We start from the raw sequence: 11623 nt of genomic DNA on the forward strand, positions 1-11623 counted from the left end.
GCAGAGAAGAAAAAAGAAAAGAGACTCAAAAAGTCTGAGGAAACTCTTAGAGAGCTCTGTGACAACATGAAGAGAAATAACATCCACATCATAGGGGTTCCTGAAGAAGAAGAAAAAGAACAAGGGATAAAGACTTTGTTCAATCATATCATAGCTGAAAACTACCCTAAATTAATGCAGGAGAAACTCTCACAAGATTAAGAAGCACAGAGGACTCCATTAAAGAGAAACCCAAAGAAACCTACACCAAGACACATAATTAAAGTACCAAAGCTAAGCAATAAAGAGAAAATATTAAAAGCTGCAAGAGGAAAAAAAGCTATCACCTACAAAGGAGCCCTCATAAGGATGACATCTGACTTCTCAACAGAAACACTTGAGGCCAGAAGGGAATGGCAAGAAATATTCAAAGTAATGCAGAACAAGAACCTATAACCAAGACTACTTTATCCAGCAAGGCTATTGTTTAAAATTGAAGGAGAAATGAAAAGCTTCCCAGACAAAAAACCAATTTTTCATTACAACCAAACCAATGCTGCAGGAAATGTTAAGGGGCCTGTTGTAAACAGATCAAAGTGGAAAAAGAATATAGCAAAGGAGGAATACAGCTTTAAACTATAAAATGGCAAAAAACAACTACATATCAATAATAACCATAAATGTAAATGGATTAAATGATCCAATCAGAGACATAGGGTAGCTGTGTGGATAAGAAAACAGGACCCGTACATATGCTGTCTAAAAGAGACACACCTTAGAACAAAATATACACATAGATTGAAGGTAAAAGGATGGAAAAAAACATTTCATGCAAATGGAAATGAAAAAAAAGCTGGGGTAGCAATACTTATATCAGACAAATTGGACTTTAAAACAAAGGATATAGTAAGAGATAAAGAAGGCCACTACATAATGATAAAAGGGAATAATCCAACAGGAAGATATAACTATTATAAATATCTATGCACCTAATATAGGAGTATTTAAATATATAAAGCAGACTTTGGTGGATTTAAAGGGCGAGATCAGCAGCAATACTATAATAGTAGAGGATTTCAATACTCCACTAACATCACTAGATGATCCTCAAGAAAGAAAATTAACGAAGAAACAGCAGACTTATTGGACACACTAGATCAACTCGACTTAATAGATATCTTTAGAACCTTTCACCCTAAAGCAGCAGAATATACATTCTTTTCAAGTGCTCATGGTACATTCTCTAGGATAGACCACATGTTAGGGCACAAAAGTGCTCTCCACAAATTTAAGAAGATTGAAATCATATCAAGCACTTTCTTCGATCACAACAGTATGAAACTAGAAATGAACCACAACAGAAAAGCTCAAAAATTCTCAAACACATGGAAACTAAATAGCAGGTTGTTAAATAACGAAGGGATTAAAAATGAGACCAAAGAAGAAATAAAAAAATTCCTAGAAACGAATGACAATGAGCATACAACAACTCAAAATTTATGGGACACAGCAAAAGCAGTACTGAGAGGAAAGTTCATAGCACTACAGGCACACATTCAGAAGCTAGAAAAAGCTCAAATAAACAACTTAACCCTGCATCTAAAAGAACTAGAAAAAGAACAGGAAATAAAGCGCAAATGTAGTACAAGGAAGGAAATAATAAAGATCAGAGCAGAAATAAATGACATAGAGGCTAAAGAAACAATACAGAGGATCAAAAAAACTAGGAGCTAGTTCTATGAAAAGGTAAACAAGATTGATGAACCTTTAACTAGACTCACCAAGAAAAAGAGAGAAAGAACTCAAATAAATAAAATTAGAAATGAGAGAGGAGAAATAACAATTGACACAACAGAAATATAAAATATTGTCTTATAACTTTTTTTTTTAATTTTTTTTATTTTATTTATTCATTTTAGAGAGGAGAGAGAGAGAGACAGAGAGAGAGAGAGAGAGAGAGAGAGAGAGAGAGAGAGAGAGACAGGGGAGAGGAGCTGGAAGCATCAACTCCCATATGTGCCTTGACCAGGCAAGCCCAGGGTTTCAAACCAGCGACCTCAGCATTTCCAAGTTGACGCTTTATCCACTGCGCCACCACAGGTCAGGCAGAAATATAAAATATTGTAAGAAAATACTATGAAGAACTGTATGCCAAAAAACTAGACAACCTAGATGAAATGGACAAATTCCTTGAAACATACAATCTTCCAAAAATCAATCTGGAAGAATCAGAAAACCTAAACAGACCGATTACAACAAATGAGATTGAAACAGTTATCAAAAAACTCCCAACAAAGAAAAGTCCAGGGCCTTTGGTCAAACTGAATTCTACCAAATATTCAAAGAGGAACTAACTCCTATCCTTCTCAAACTATTTCAAAAAATTCAAGAGGAAGGAAGACTTCCAAGCTCCTTTTATGAGGCGAGCATAATTCTGATTCCAAAACCAGGCAAAGACAACACAAAGAAAGAAAATTATAGGCCAATATCCCTGACGAATATAGATGCTAAAATTCTCAACAAAATATTAGCAAACCGGATCCAACAATATATGGAAAAAATTATACACCATGATCAAGTGGGATTTATTCTGGGAGGCAAGGCTGGTACAATATTCGTAAATCAAACAATGTAATTCATCACATAAACAAAAAGAAGGAGAAAAACCATATGATAATTTCAATAGATGCAGGAAAAGCATTTGATAAAATCCAGCACCTTTTAATGATCAAAACTCTCAGTAAAGTGGGAATACAGGGAACATACCTCAACATAATAAAAGCCATCTATGAGAAACCCACAGCCAAGATCATAATCAATGGGCAAAAATTAAAAGCAATACTTTTAAGATCAGGAACAAGGTAGGAGTGCCGTCTTTCACCACTCTTATTTAACATAGTCCTGGAAGTCCTAGCCACAGCAATCAGACAAGAAGAAGAAATAAAAGGCATTCAAGTTGGAAAAGAAGAAGTAAAACTATCATTATTTACAGATGATATGATATTGTATATAGAAAACCCTAAAGTCTCAGTCAAAAAACTACTGGATCTGATAAATGAATTCAGCAAAGTGGCAGGATATAAAATCTATACTCAGAAATCAGAGGCATTTTTATACGCCAACAATGAACAGTCAGAAAGAGAAATTAAGGAAACAATCTCCTTCACAATTATAACCAAGAAAATAAAGTACCTAGGAGTAAACTTAACCAAGGAGACTAAAGACTTGTACTGGGAAAATTACAAAGCATTGATAAAAGAAATCAAGGAAGATACAAACAAGTGGAAGCATATACCGTGCTCATGGTTAGGAAGAATAAACATCATTAAAATGTCTATATTACACAAAGCAATCTATAAATTCAATGCAATACCAATTAAAATACCCATTACATACTTTAAAGATATAGATCATATATTCCAAAAATTTATATGGAACCAAAAGAGAACACGAATAGCCTCAGCAATCTTAAAAAAGAAGAATAAAGTGGGAGGTATCACACTTCCTGATATCAAGTTATACTACAGGGCCATTGTACTCAAAACAGCCTGGTACTGGCATAAGAACAGGCATATAGATCAATGGAACAGAACAGAGAACCCAGAAATAAACCCACAGTTCTATGGACAACTGATATTTGACAAAGGAGGTAAGGAAATACAATGGAGTAAAGACAGCCTCTTTAACAAATGGTGTTGGGAAAATTGGACAGCTACCTGCAAAAAAATGAAACTAGATCACCAGCTTACACCACTCACAAAAATAAACTCAAAATGGATAAAAGACTTAAATGTAAGCCTTAAAACTATAGGCATATTAGAATAAAACATAGGCAGTAAGCTCTCTGACATCTCTCGGAGCAATATATTTGCTGATTTATCTCCACGGGGAAGTGAAATAAAATACAGGATAAACAAATGGGACTATATCAAACTAAAAAGCTTTTGCACAGCTAAAGACAACAAGAACAGAATAAAAAGACAAACTACACAATGGGAGAACATATTTGACAATACATTTGATAAGGGGTTAATAACCAAAATTTATAAAGAACTTGTGAATCTTAATACCAGGAAGACAAACAATCCAATCCAAAAAAGGGCAAAAGAAATGAATAGACACTTTCCCAAAGAGGACATACAGATGGCCAATAGGCATATGAAAAAATGTTCAACAGCACTAATCATTAGAGAAATGCAAATTAAAACCACAATGAGATATCACCAGTCAGAATGGCGCTCATCAACAAAACAACACAGAATAAGTGCTGGCGAGGATGTGGAGAAAAGGGAACCTTCCTGCACTGCTGGTGGGAATGCAGACTGGTGCAGCCACTGTGGAAAACAGTATGGAGATTCCTCAAAAAATTGAAAACCGAACTGCCTTTTGACCCAGCTATCCCACTGTTAGGAATATACCCCAAGAACATCATAGCACTGTATGAAAAGAAGAAATGCACCCCCATGTTTATGGCAGCATTGTTCACAATAGCGAAGATCTGGAAACAGCCCAAGTGTCCGTCAGAGGACGAGTGGATTAAAAAGCTTTGGTACATATACAGTATGGAATACTACTCAGCCATAAGAAATGATGACATCGGATCATTTACAATAACATGGAAATACCTTGATAACATTATACGGAGTGAAATAAGTAAATCAGAAAAAAACTAAGAGCCATATGAATCCATACATTGATGGGACATAAAAATGGGAATCAGAGACATGAACAAGAATGCGATGGCAATAGGGGTGGGGGGGTGGGGGAGGGGGGGATGGGGCGAGGAAGGAGAGAGGGGTTGGGGGAGGGGAGGGGCACAAAGAAAACCAGATAGAAGGTGACAGAAGACAATTTGACTTTGGGGGTGGGGTATACAGAACAATCAAATGTCAAAATAATCTGGAGATGTTTTCTATCAACATATGTACCCTGATTTATCAATGTCACTGCATTAAATTTAATAAATAAATTAAAAAAAAAGATGTGAGGCGAAAATCTACCCTCCTTCCCCTGTGACCCATCACTGCTCTGTTCCTGACTGTGACCATCCTTGCTCAGGTGTTTCCTCTGCTGAGACATTTGCTTTGAAACCAGGAAGTCTCATGATCTCCTCTTGGCCTGCACCTAGGGGTCAATGACAACATCTCCACTTCTTATTAGTCTTCAGTTCAAACAGATCACTTTGTTCCCAGATTCATTATAACCGTCAGAGTGATGGGCAGGGTGAAAGGACAACAGAAATCTGGGATAGGTGACCTGGGAGACCAGGTGCCTTCTACCAGCCCCATGCTTGCCCTTGCTCTTAGTCTAAGATTTGATGGTCTTTCTTTGAACCCTGACTCCTTTAGGGAACCTGGGTTTCATTTTGCTTTCGTGATGACACTCTGAGGAGCACCTGACCTCCAGGCCCCAGGAGATGCTCTCTAGAAAGGGTGTGGCTCTGAGGCCTGTCTCCTGCTCACTTCCTCTGGTTTAACCCCATGACCTGTCCTACCTTTTTCTATGGGTTCTGTTGTTGGGATGATATGAAATAAATATTAGTTGATTTGGTCCTAGACCTTATTAACATAACCTGCATTAGATCTATGAAGGTCTTAACAAATGAACTTGAGCTGGAGTAATGAAGATTAGAGAACAGAACAGGAGAGTTTATAAATCTCATAATGAAAGAAGAGCCCCTAAAATGGGTAGAGTTCTCTCCATAAGAATATTTTATATCAATTTTTGTACTAAGAGGAATTGCATAAAAGGACAAAACTATCTTAGCTACCTCAGAGTCAGGAGAGAGGAAGTACTGTCAGAATCACATTCAAGGGTGAATGAGAACCTGCATATTATGAAGAACACAAGACACTTCTTCCCAGCCTGGGCTGTGTTCTCGTGGCAAAGGAGACATAAAAAGCCAAGACATGTTCCCTGGGGGCTGGCGACCTAATAGGAAGCCCTCATGACAACAGCAGCGTGGGCATGGCCCTGGCTGGATAGCTCAGTTACTTAGAGCACTGTCCCAATATGCAAAGGCTGTGGGGCTTGATCTCCGGTCAGGGCACATACAAGAGATTGATGTTTCTGTCTCCTTCTCTCTTTTCATTTCTTTTTCTCTAAAATCAATAATAAAAAAAGTCCATGTGCTAGAAGAATAATGTGAACACATACCAGTAATGAGCGTGGGGGCCAGGTAGAAGTAAACTCAACTATCATATAATCCTGTGATATCTGGTAACATCTCATTTTATAGCGCTCTTTGGAGATCATCAATGTTCTGGAAAAAATTAATGGCTTAACCTCATCATCACAGAGGGGATATGCTCATTCTACTGCCCTAGGTAGTGACATGGGAAATATTCAATTGCAAAACCAGAACTCTTCCAGGAGAACTGGGTGGCGCTGGTGGACGGCGCCTGAGAGCTTAGCGTTCTGGGCCAGGCAGGCTAGGGATGTTCTCTACTGGCTCTTGCACACTAAAGCGGTCACTGAAGTGTGTGACTTGCCTCCATCTGATGCCGAAGTAGTCACATGAACGCTCAAATGTGACCCACACATTTGCCCCATATTGTATCTTATCCTTCCATAAAGTCATTTCCCGGTCTGATTTTCAGCCAAGGATACACAGAAAATGACGCAATAAAACTATATCTTGAAGAAACACAACCCACAGTGCTCCGTGGGCAAAGGGGGAGACACCTAAGGAGGGATTTTCCCAGTGACAACATTAGGCCTCAACAAGCAGAGCTCTGGGCTCTCTGTCATGGCCCGGGTTCCTCCCCTCCCCTCCTCACTCCCTGCACAGGGAGTTTCCTGTGGTGGAAAGTGAGCCGGTATGGGGGAGGGGCATCGCTTTCTCCTTCCACCAGCTGCACACAGCGGGGCTGTTCCATTAGCTGTGAGTGTACTCAACCTGCTTCAGGGTCCTGGACCAGAAGGTGCTAGGGCTGTCTCTGCCATCCTCAGTGCCTAGATCTCTCTCTATAATTTATAGATATACATAAAATATAAAACTATATCTTTATGTATATAATTATTTAAGTTTTTTGTGTATATATAATAGTACAAAATTATAATCAGTACCTAAGTTTTTGTGATGTAAAAACTATACATAAATATATAATAGTGTTGAGTTATGTATAAAGACACAGAAATGGATTTACATACAAACCTAAATAAATACATGCTTAAACACACATACTCATACAAGCACTACATACACACGTACTTGCATGCATAAACTATCCATAACTGTCATGGGCAGGTGACTGTGAGGGCAAAGATACAAAGACTCGGTGTCCATAACAGATGCTAACTCAATGGTAAAGATATTTTTATTATTAGTAGTACAATATATTTTCAATTTGTGAAAGTCAGGAATACACTTATTCAATGATTTTTCATAACTCAGTTATTTGTTTTTGTAAGTAGCTAGTTATGCAATTTTGAAATGAAATTTTATAATAAGAAAAAGTTGAAAAATACACACAGATTAAGGAACAGAGCAAGTTACCCCCAAGTTATGGTTTAATTCTCTTATCAGTGAAAACATATGGTGTTCGTCATCCTCTGTCAGACGTATTTCAATTAGCTTATTGTCCAAAGGTCCTATTTTTAGAAATAAATAATATTCTTATATATTCATATCAATACATGTATTCATTTATTGATGACCATTTAGGCCGTTCTTGTATCTCGGTTGTTGTAAGTAATGCAGCCATGAGCTTGGGAGTGCATATCTCTTTTTGAGTTACTATTTTTTAGGTTGAGATAATAAATACCCAGAGGTGGAATAGCTGAATCATAGGTAGTATATTCTTGGGAGTCAATTATGGACATGTGAATAGATACAGTGACCTGGTGATCTTCAGTAACCAGCAGGGAATCCAGACAGTTTCGCCATGAGGAGGTGTGTGTTGATTGACCAGCAGGAGGCGCTGTGGGACAGTCCTGAATTCCCACCACAGCTGGTAAGAACTATTCACTCAATAGAGCCTGGGTCTGAGGATTGGTCCCTGTGTTCCTGATGGGGACTCAGCAGCTGCTCTCACTCTGACCATGTAGAGGCCCTTGAGCCCACCTTTGTGTTGTCTTAGCAGGTGCTTCCTCCCAGGGCTCTCCCAAAGGATGAAATCAAACTTCTTCCTTCTCAGTCTGGGGTGTGAGCTGAGCTCAGCATCAGGGCTCAGGAAGAAGCTGGGTGGTCACTGAGGGACACACATTTGCATGAACAGCCCCTCCTCTGGCAGAGGGGGGAGAAGAAAAGAAGGCCTGGGGCAGCCCAGCCCCACTGTGGGCTCAGGGCTGTGAGCACCATGGCCTGGACCCCTCTCCTCCTCGTGCTCCTCTCTCACTGCACAGGTAGGATCAGGTCTTAGAAACACTGGACATTTTCAAAACTCATTCTCCACTTGCTCATAATCCTGATAATATTTATTGGTGTCTCTGACCCCTCACCCATGAGTGTCTGTGTTTTCAGGTTCCCTGTCCCAGCCTGTGCTGACTCAGCTGCCCTCCCTCTCTGCATCTCCTGGAGCATCAGCCAGACTCACCTGCACCCTGAGGAGTGACATCAGTGTTGGCAGCTATGGTATATACTGGTACCAGCAGCAGCCAGGGAGTGCTCCCCGGTATCTCCTGTACTACAAGTCAGACTCAGATAAGCACCAAGGCTCCGGGGTCCCCAGCCGCTTCTCTGGATCCAAAGACACATCGGCCAATGCGGGGCTCCTGCTCATCTCTGGCTGCAGCCTGAAGACGAGGCGGACTATTACTGTATGACCAGCCACAGTGGTGCTTCCCACAGTGACACACACAGATGGGGAAGTGGGACATAAACATCCACCTCCATAGTCTTGATTCACAACAAATGAGCACTAAAAGCAATTCTAGATGTAAACTATATTTGGAAGTAACTTCTGGTTTAGAATCTCTACTATACATTTATTATTTCATGTTTCTGAAGTCTAAGGAAAATAAAAACAATATCAAAAATAAATTCCTCATTATGTCACTTTCATTTTGCCTGTTCATTATGTGTAGTAAACCAGAGTTTGTGGGACTGCTGCTCTTTTCTTGAAATAAGCAAATGACTCCTTTTTCATTTTTCACAGCTTGGGGACCATTCCAGCAGGTGGACCGTCCTCCACAGCCAGGACTCTGCCCTTCCAGAGGTCAGAGCAGTGACCTTCCCGTTCCTCGCAAGCACCTGTGCACAGGCGGTGGAAGAGCTCTGAGTACCGTGGACGAGGCCCCAAGATGTGAGGTCCCGGGTGGTGACTACAGGCCATGAGGACTTCCAGCTCAGAGCTGGTGCAACCTTTGCTGGGCACCTGAGCCTGCTGTTCAATCAGGAGAGAGGGGTTATCAAGAGGGAAATTTGTGGCTGAGGTCAAGAAATATTTGGGGGTTCTGATAGGGTGAGGATGCTCCACTCTTACTGGGGAAATGCAGAGCCCACTTCAGGGAAGGGGGTGAGTTGACCTATGGATGAGACGCTCTTATAGCCGACACAACTCAGGGCTGTGTGGACTCCTGAGAGGGGGCTTCCTGAACCCTGAAGCCATGACTGTGCCCTGTCCTCTCACCCCACTGGAGCTTTACAACAATCCCGGGTATGGGCTGGGCTGAGGGAAATCAGGAGCAAGGACTTCCCAGTGTCTGTCACTCCTCCTGTGAAGTCCTTGATGAGCCAGGATCTGAGGTCATGGTCTCCTGAGCATGAAGCAGCAAACACACTTATCACCCAGCAAGCGCACACTTCTGCACCTGTGACTTGGGACAAAAGTGCCTGAGTGTCAGGGGTCCAGCCCTCTTTCTGGCTCCTGGTTGTGCACATGGCCTCACTGACCTCCTTTGACCTCCAGCCTGATGAGGAGGTTGACTGTCACTGTCACTTAGATAAATACCACCCCATGCACAAAGGACACCTGTACCAAGCAAAAGAGAGGTAATTTTGTGCCCTCTTCTCTCCCATGGCCCATTCTTTTCCTGTCCTTGATTGTGACCAACACCTGCTAGTCACAAGACATTCTCTGCTGTCACTTGGGCTATTAAACCAGGCAGCCTCATGTTCTTGACTTCGTCTGTTTTTAGTGGTCAATAAAATATTTACTTTTATTATTGGCCTTCTAATTCAAACAGAATCCCTTTGTACTGAGATACAAAATACTCCTCAGAGCTGCTAGCCAGATGACAAGAAATGCACAAGTCTGGCATCTGTGCCCTGGGAGACTTGGGGGCCCTCTCCCGCCTCCCTGCATGGCCCTGCTCCCGGCTTGGGCTTGATGCCTGTCTCCTGCACCCTCACCGCTCAGGGAAGCTGCTTTGTCTGTTTCCTGGAGGTCTCCCTCTGAGGAATCCTGAGTTCCAGGTTCTGGGAACCCTCCCTCTGAGGACATGGCTCTCAGACCTGTCACCTGCTCACCCTCTCCACTGTAACCACATGACCTGTCATACCTTTCCCTCTGTGGTTCTTTGTTTGGTGTGATAATGAACAGATATCTATTTTTTTCAACCTAGAATTTATCGATTTTACCCCATGAAAATTACCGAACCTTCTCATGAGCATGAAGCAGCAAACACTAGAAATGAACTAAACAGGGCTAATGCAAATTAAGAACAATAGGCCCTGAGGATCTTTGAAAAGAGATGAAATATTCTTTCATAGTAATGTTGAGGAGAATTACAAACTAGACAAAAAATACCTTAAATTTATTATATATATATATATATATATATATATATATATATATATATATATATATATTTAAGGGTGGGCCAAAGTTTAACACTGAGTTTATACTTATATTATTATTTATTACTTATCTTTTCTTATACTATTTTTAATTATTATATTATTTATCTGTTTTGCAGCTATTAATCTATTTTTGCTCATCCCTGTGTATATGTATTTCTAGGATGAGTTCAAGCATAAATGAGAACACACTGAACTGATCAACAATGAAGGACCTGCCTTCTCTGACAATGTCATGTTCTCATGGAGAAGACACAGATAAAGAGCCAGGACGTGTGCAGTGAGGACGGGGAGCTGACGGGAGCCCTGACAACCCCAGAAACCAAATCAGTCCACCAGCAAATACAGTAAAATAATCACCAGGTTGGAACCAACAGGTTTCTCTGCAGAACCTTAATCCTCTATCTTGTTTTAAGGTGTTCACTTACCAGTAATGAACCCAGGGGCCAGACAGAAGCAAACTCAAATGTCAGACAATCCTGTAATATTTGGCAGCATTGCATTTCATTTTGCTGTCTGGAGATCATTAGGAAAGTACAAAGAAATAATGACTCAATCCCAAGCTCCACTGAGGAGACCTACTCATTCTAGTGCCCTGGGTAGTGACCTCAAAACGATTCAACCGCACAAACCAGAACCCTTCCAGGAGAGCTGGGTGATATGAAATGTGGTGCTGGATGTGCATTCTGAGACCAGCAGGGGACGCGGGTGGACTGCGCTGAGAGCTCAGAGTTCTGGGCCAGGCAGGCTAGGAAAGTTCTCTACTGGCTCTTGCACACTTGGGCAGGCAGTGTCCTCACCGAAGTGTGACTTTCTTGCACCTGTGGGACCAAGAAAGGCACATGAGCAGTTGGCTCTGACTCATCCCACTTCCCACAAGGATTCAATTGTCCAGGCCTGATT

At 41.0% G+C, this 11623-nt stretch overlaps 1 gene segment (V, D, J or C); it reads left to right on the forward strand.

Annotated features, from left to right (window-relative positions):
- Positions 1–8267: 8267 nt before the first annotated feature.
- LOC136392857 (probable non-functional immunoglobulin lambda variable 5-48) lies at positions 8268–8757 on the forward strand. The segment is given in 2 exon segments: positions 8268–8325; positions 8444–8757. Coding segments are annotated over 2 exon segments (348 nt in total).
- Positions 8758–11623: the final 2866 nt, after the last annotated feature.

The sequence above is a fragment of the Saccopteryx leptura genome, chromosome 2, assembly GCF_036850995.1.
Source record: "Saccopteryx leptura isolate mSacLep1 chromosome 2, mSacLep1_pri_phased_curated, whole genome shotgun sequence".
NCBI classification, from domain to species: Eukaryota; Metazoa; Chordata; class Mammalia; order Chiroptera; family Emballonuridae; genus Saccopteryx; species Saccopteryx leptura.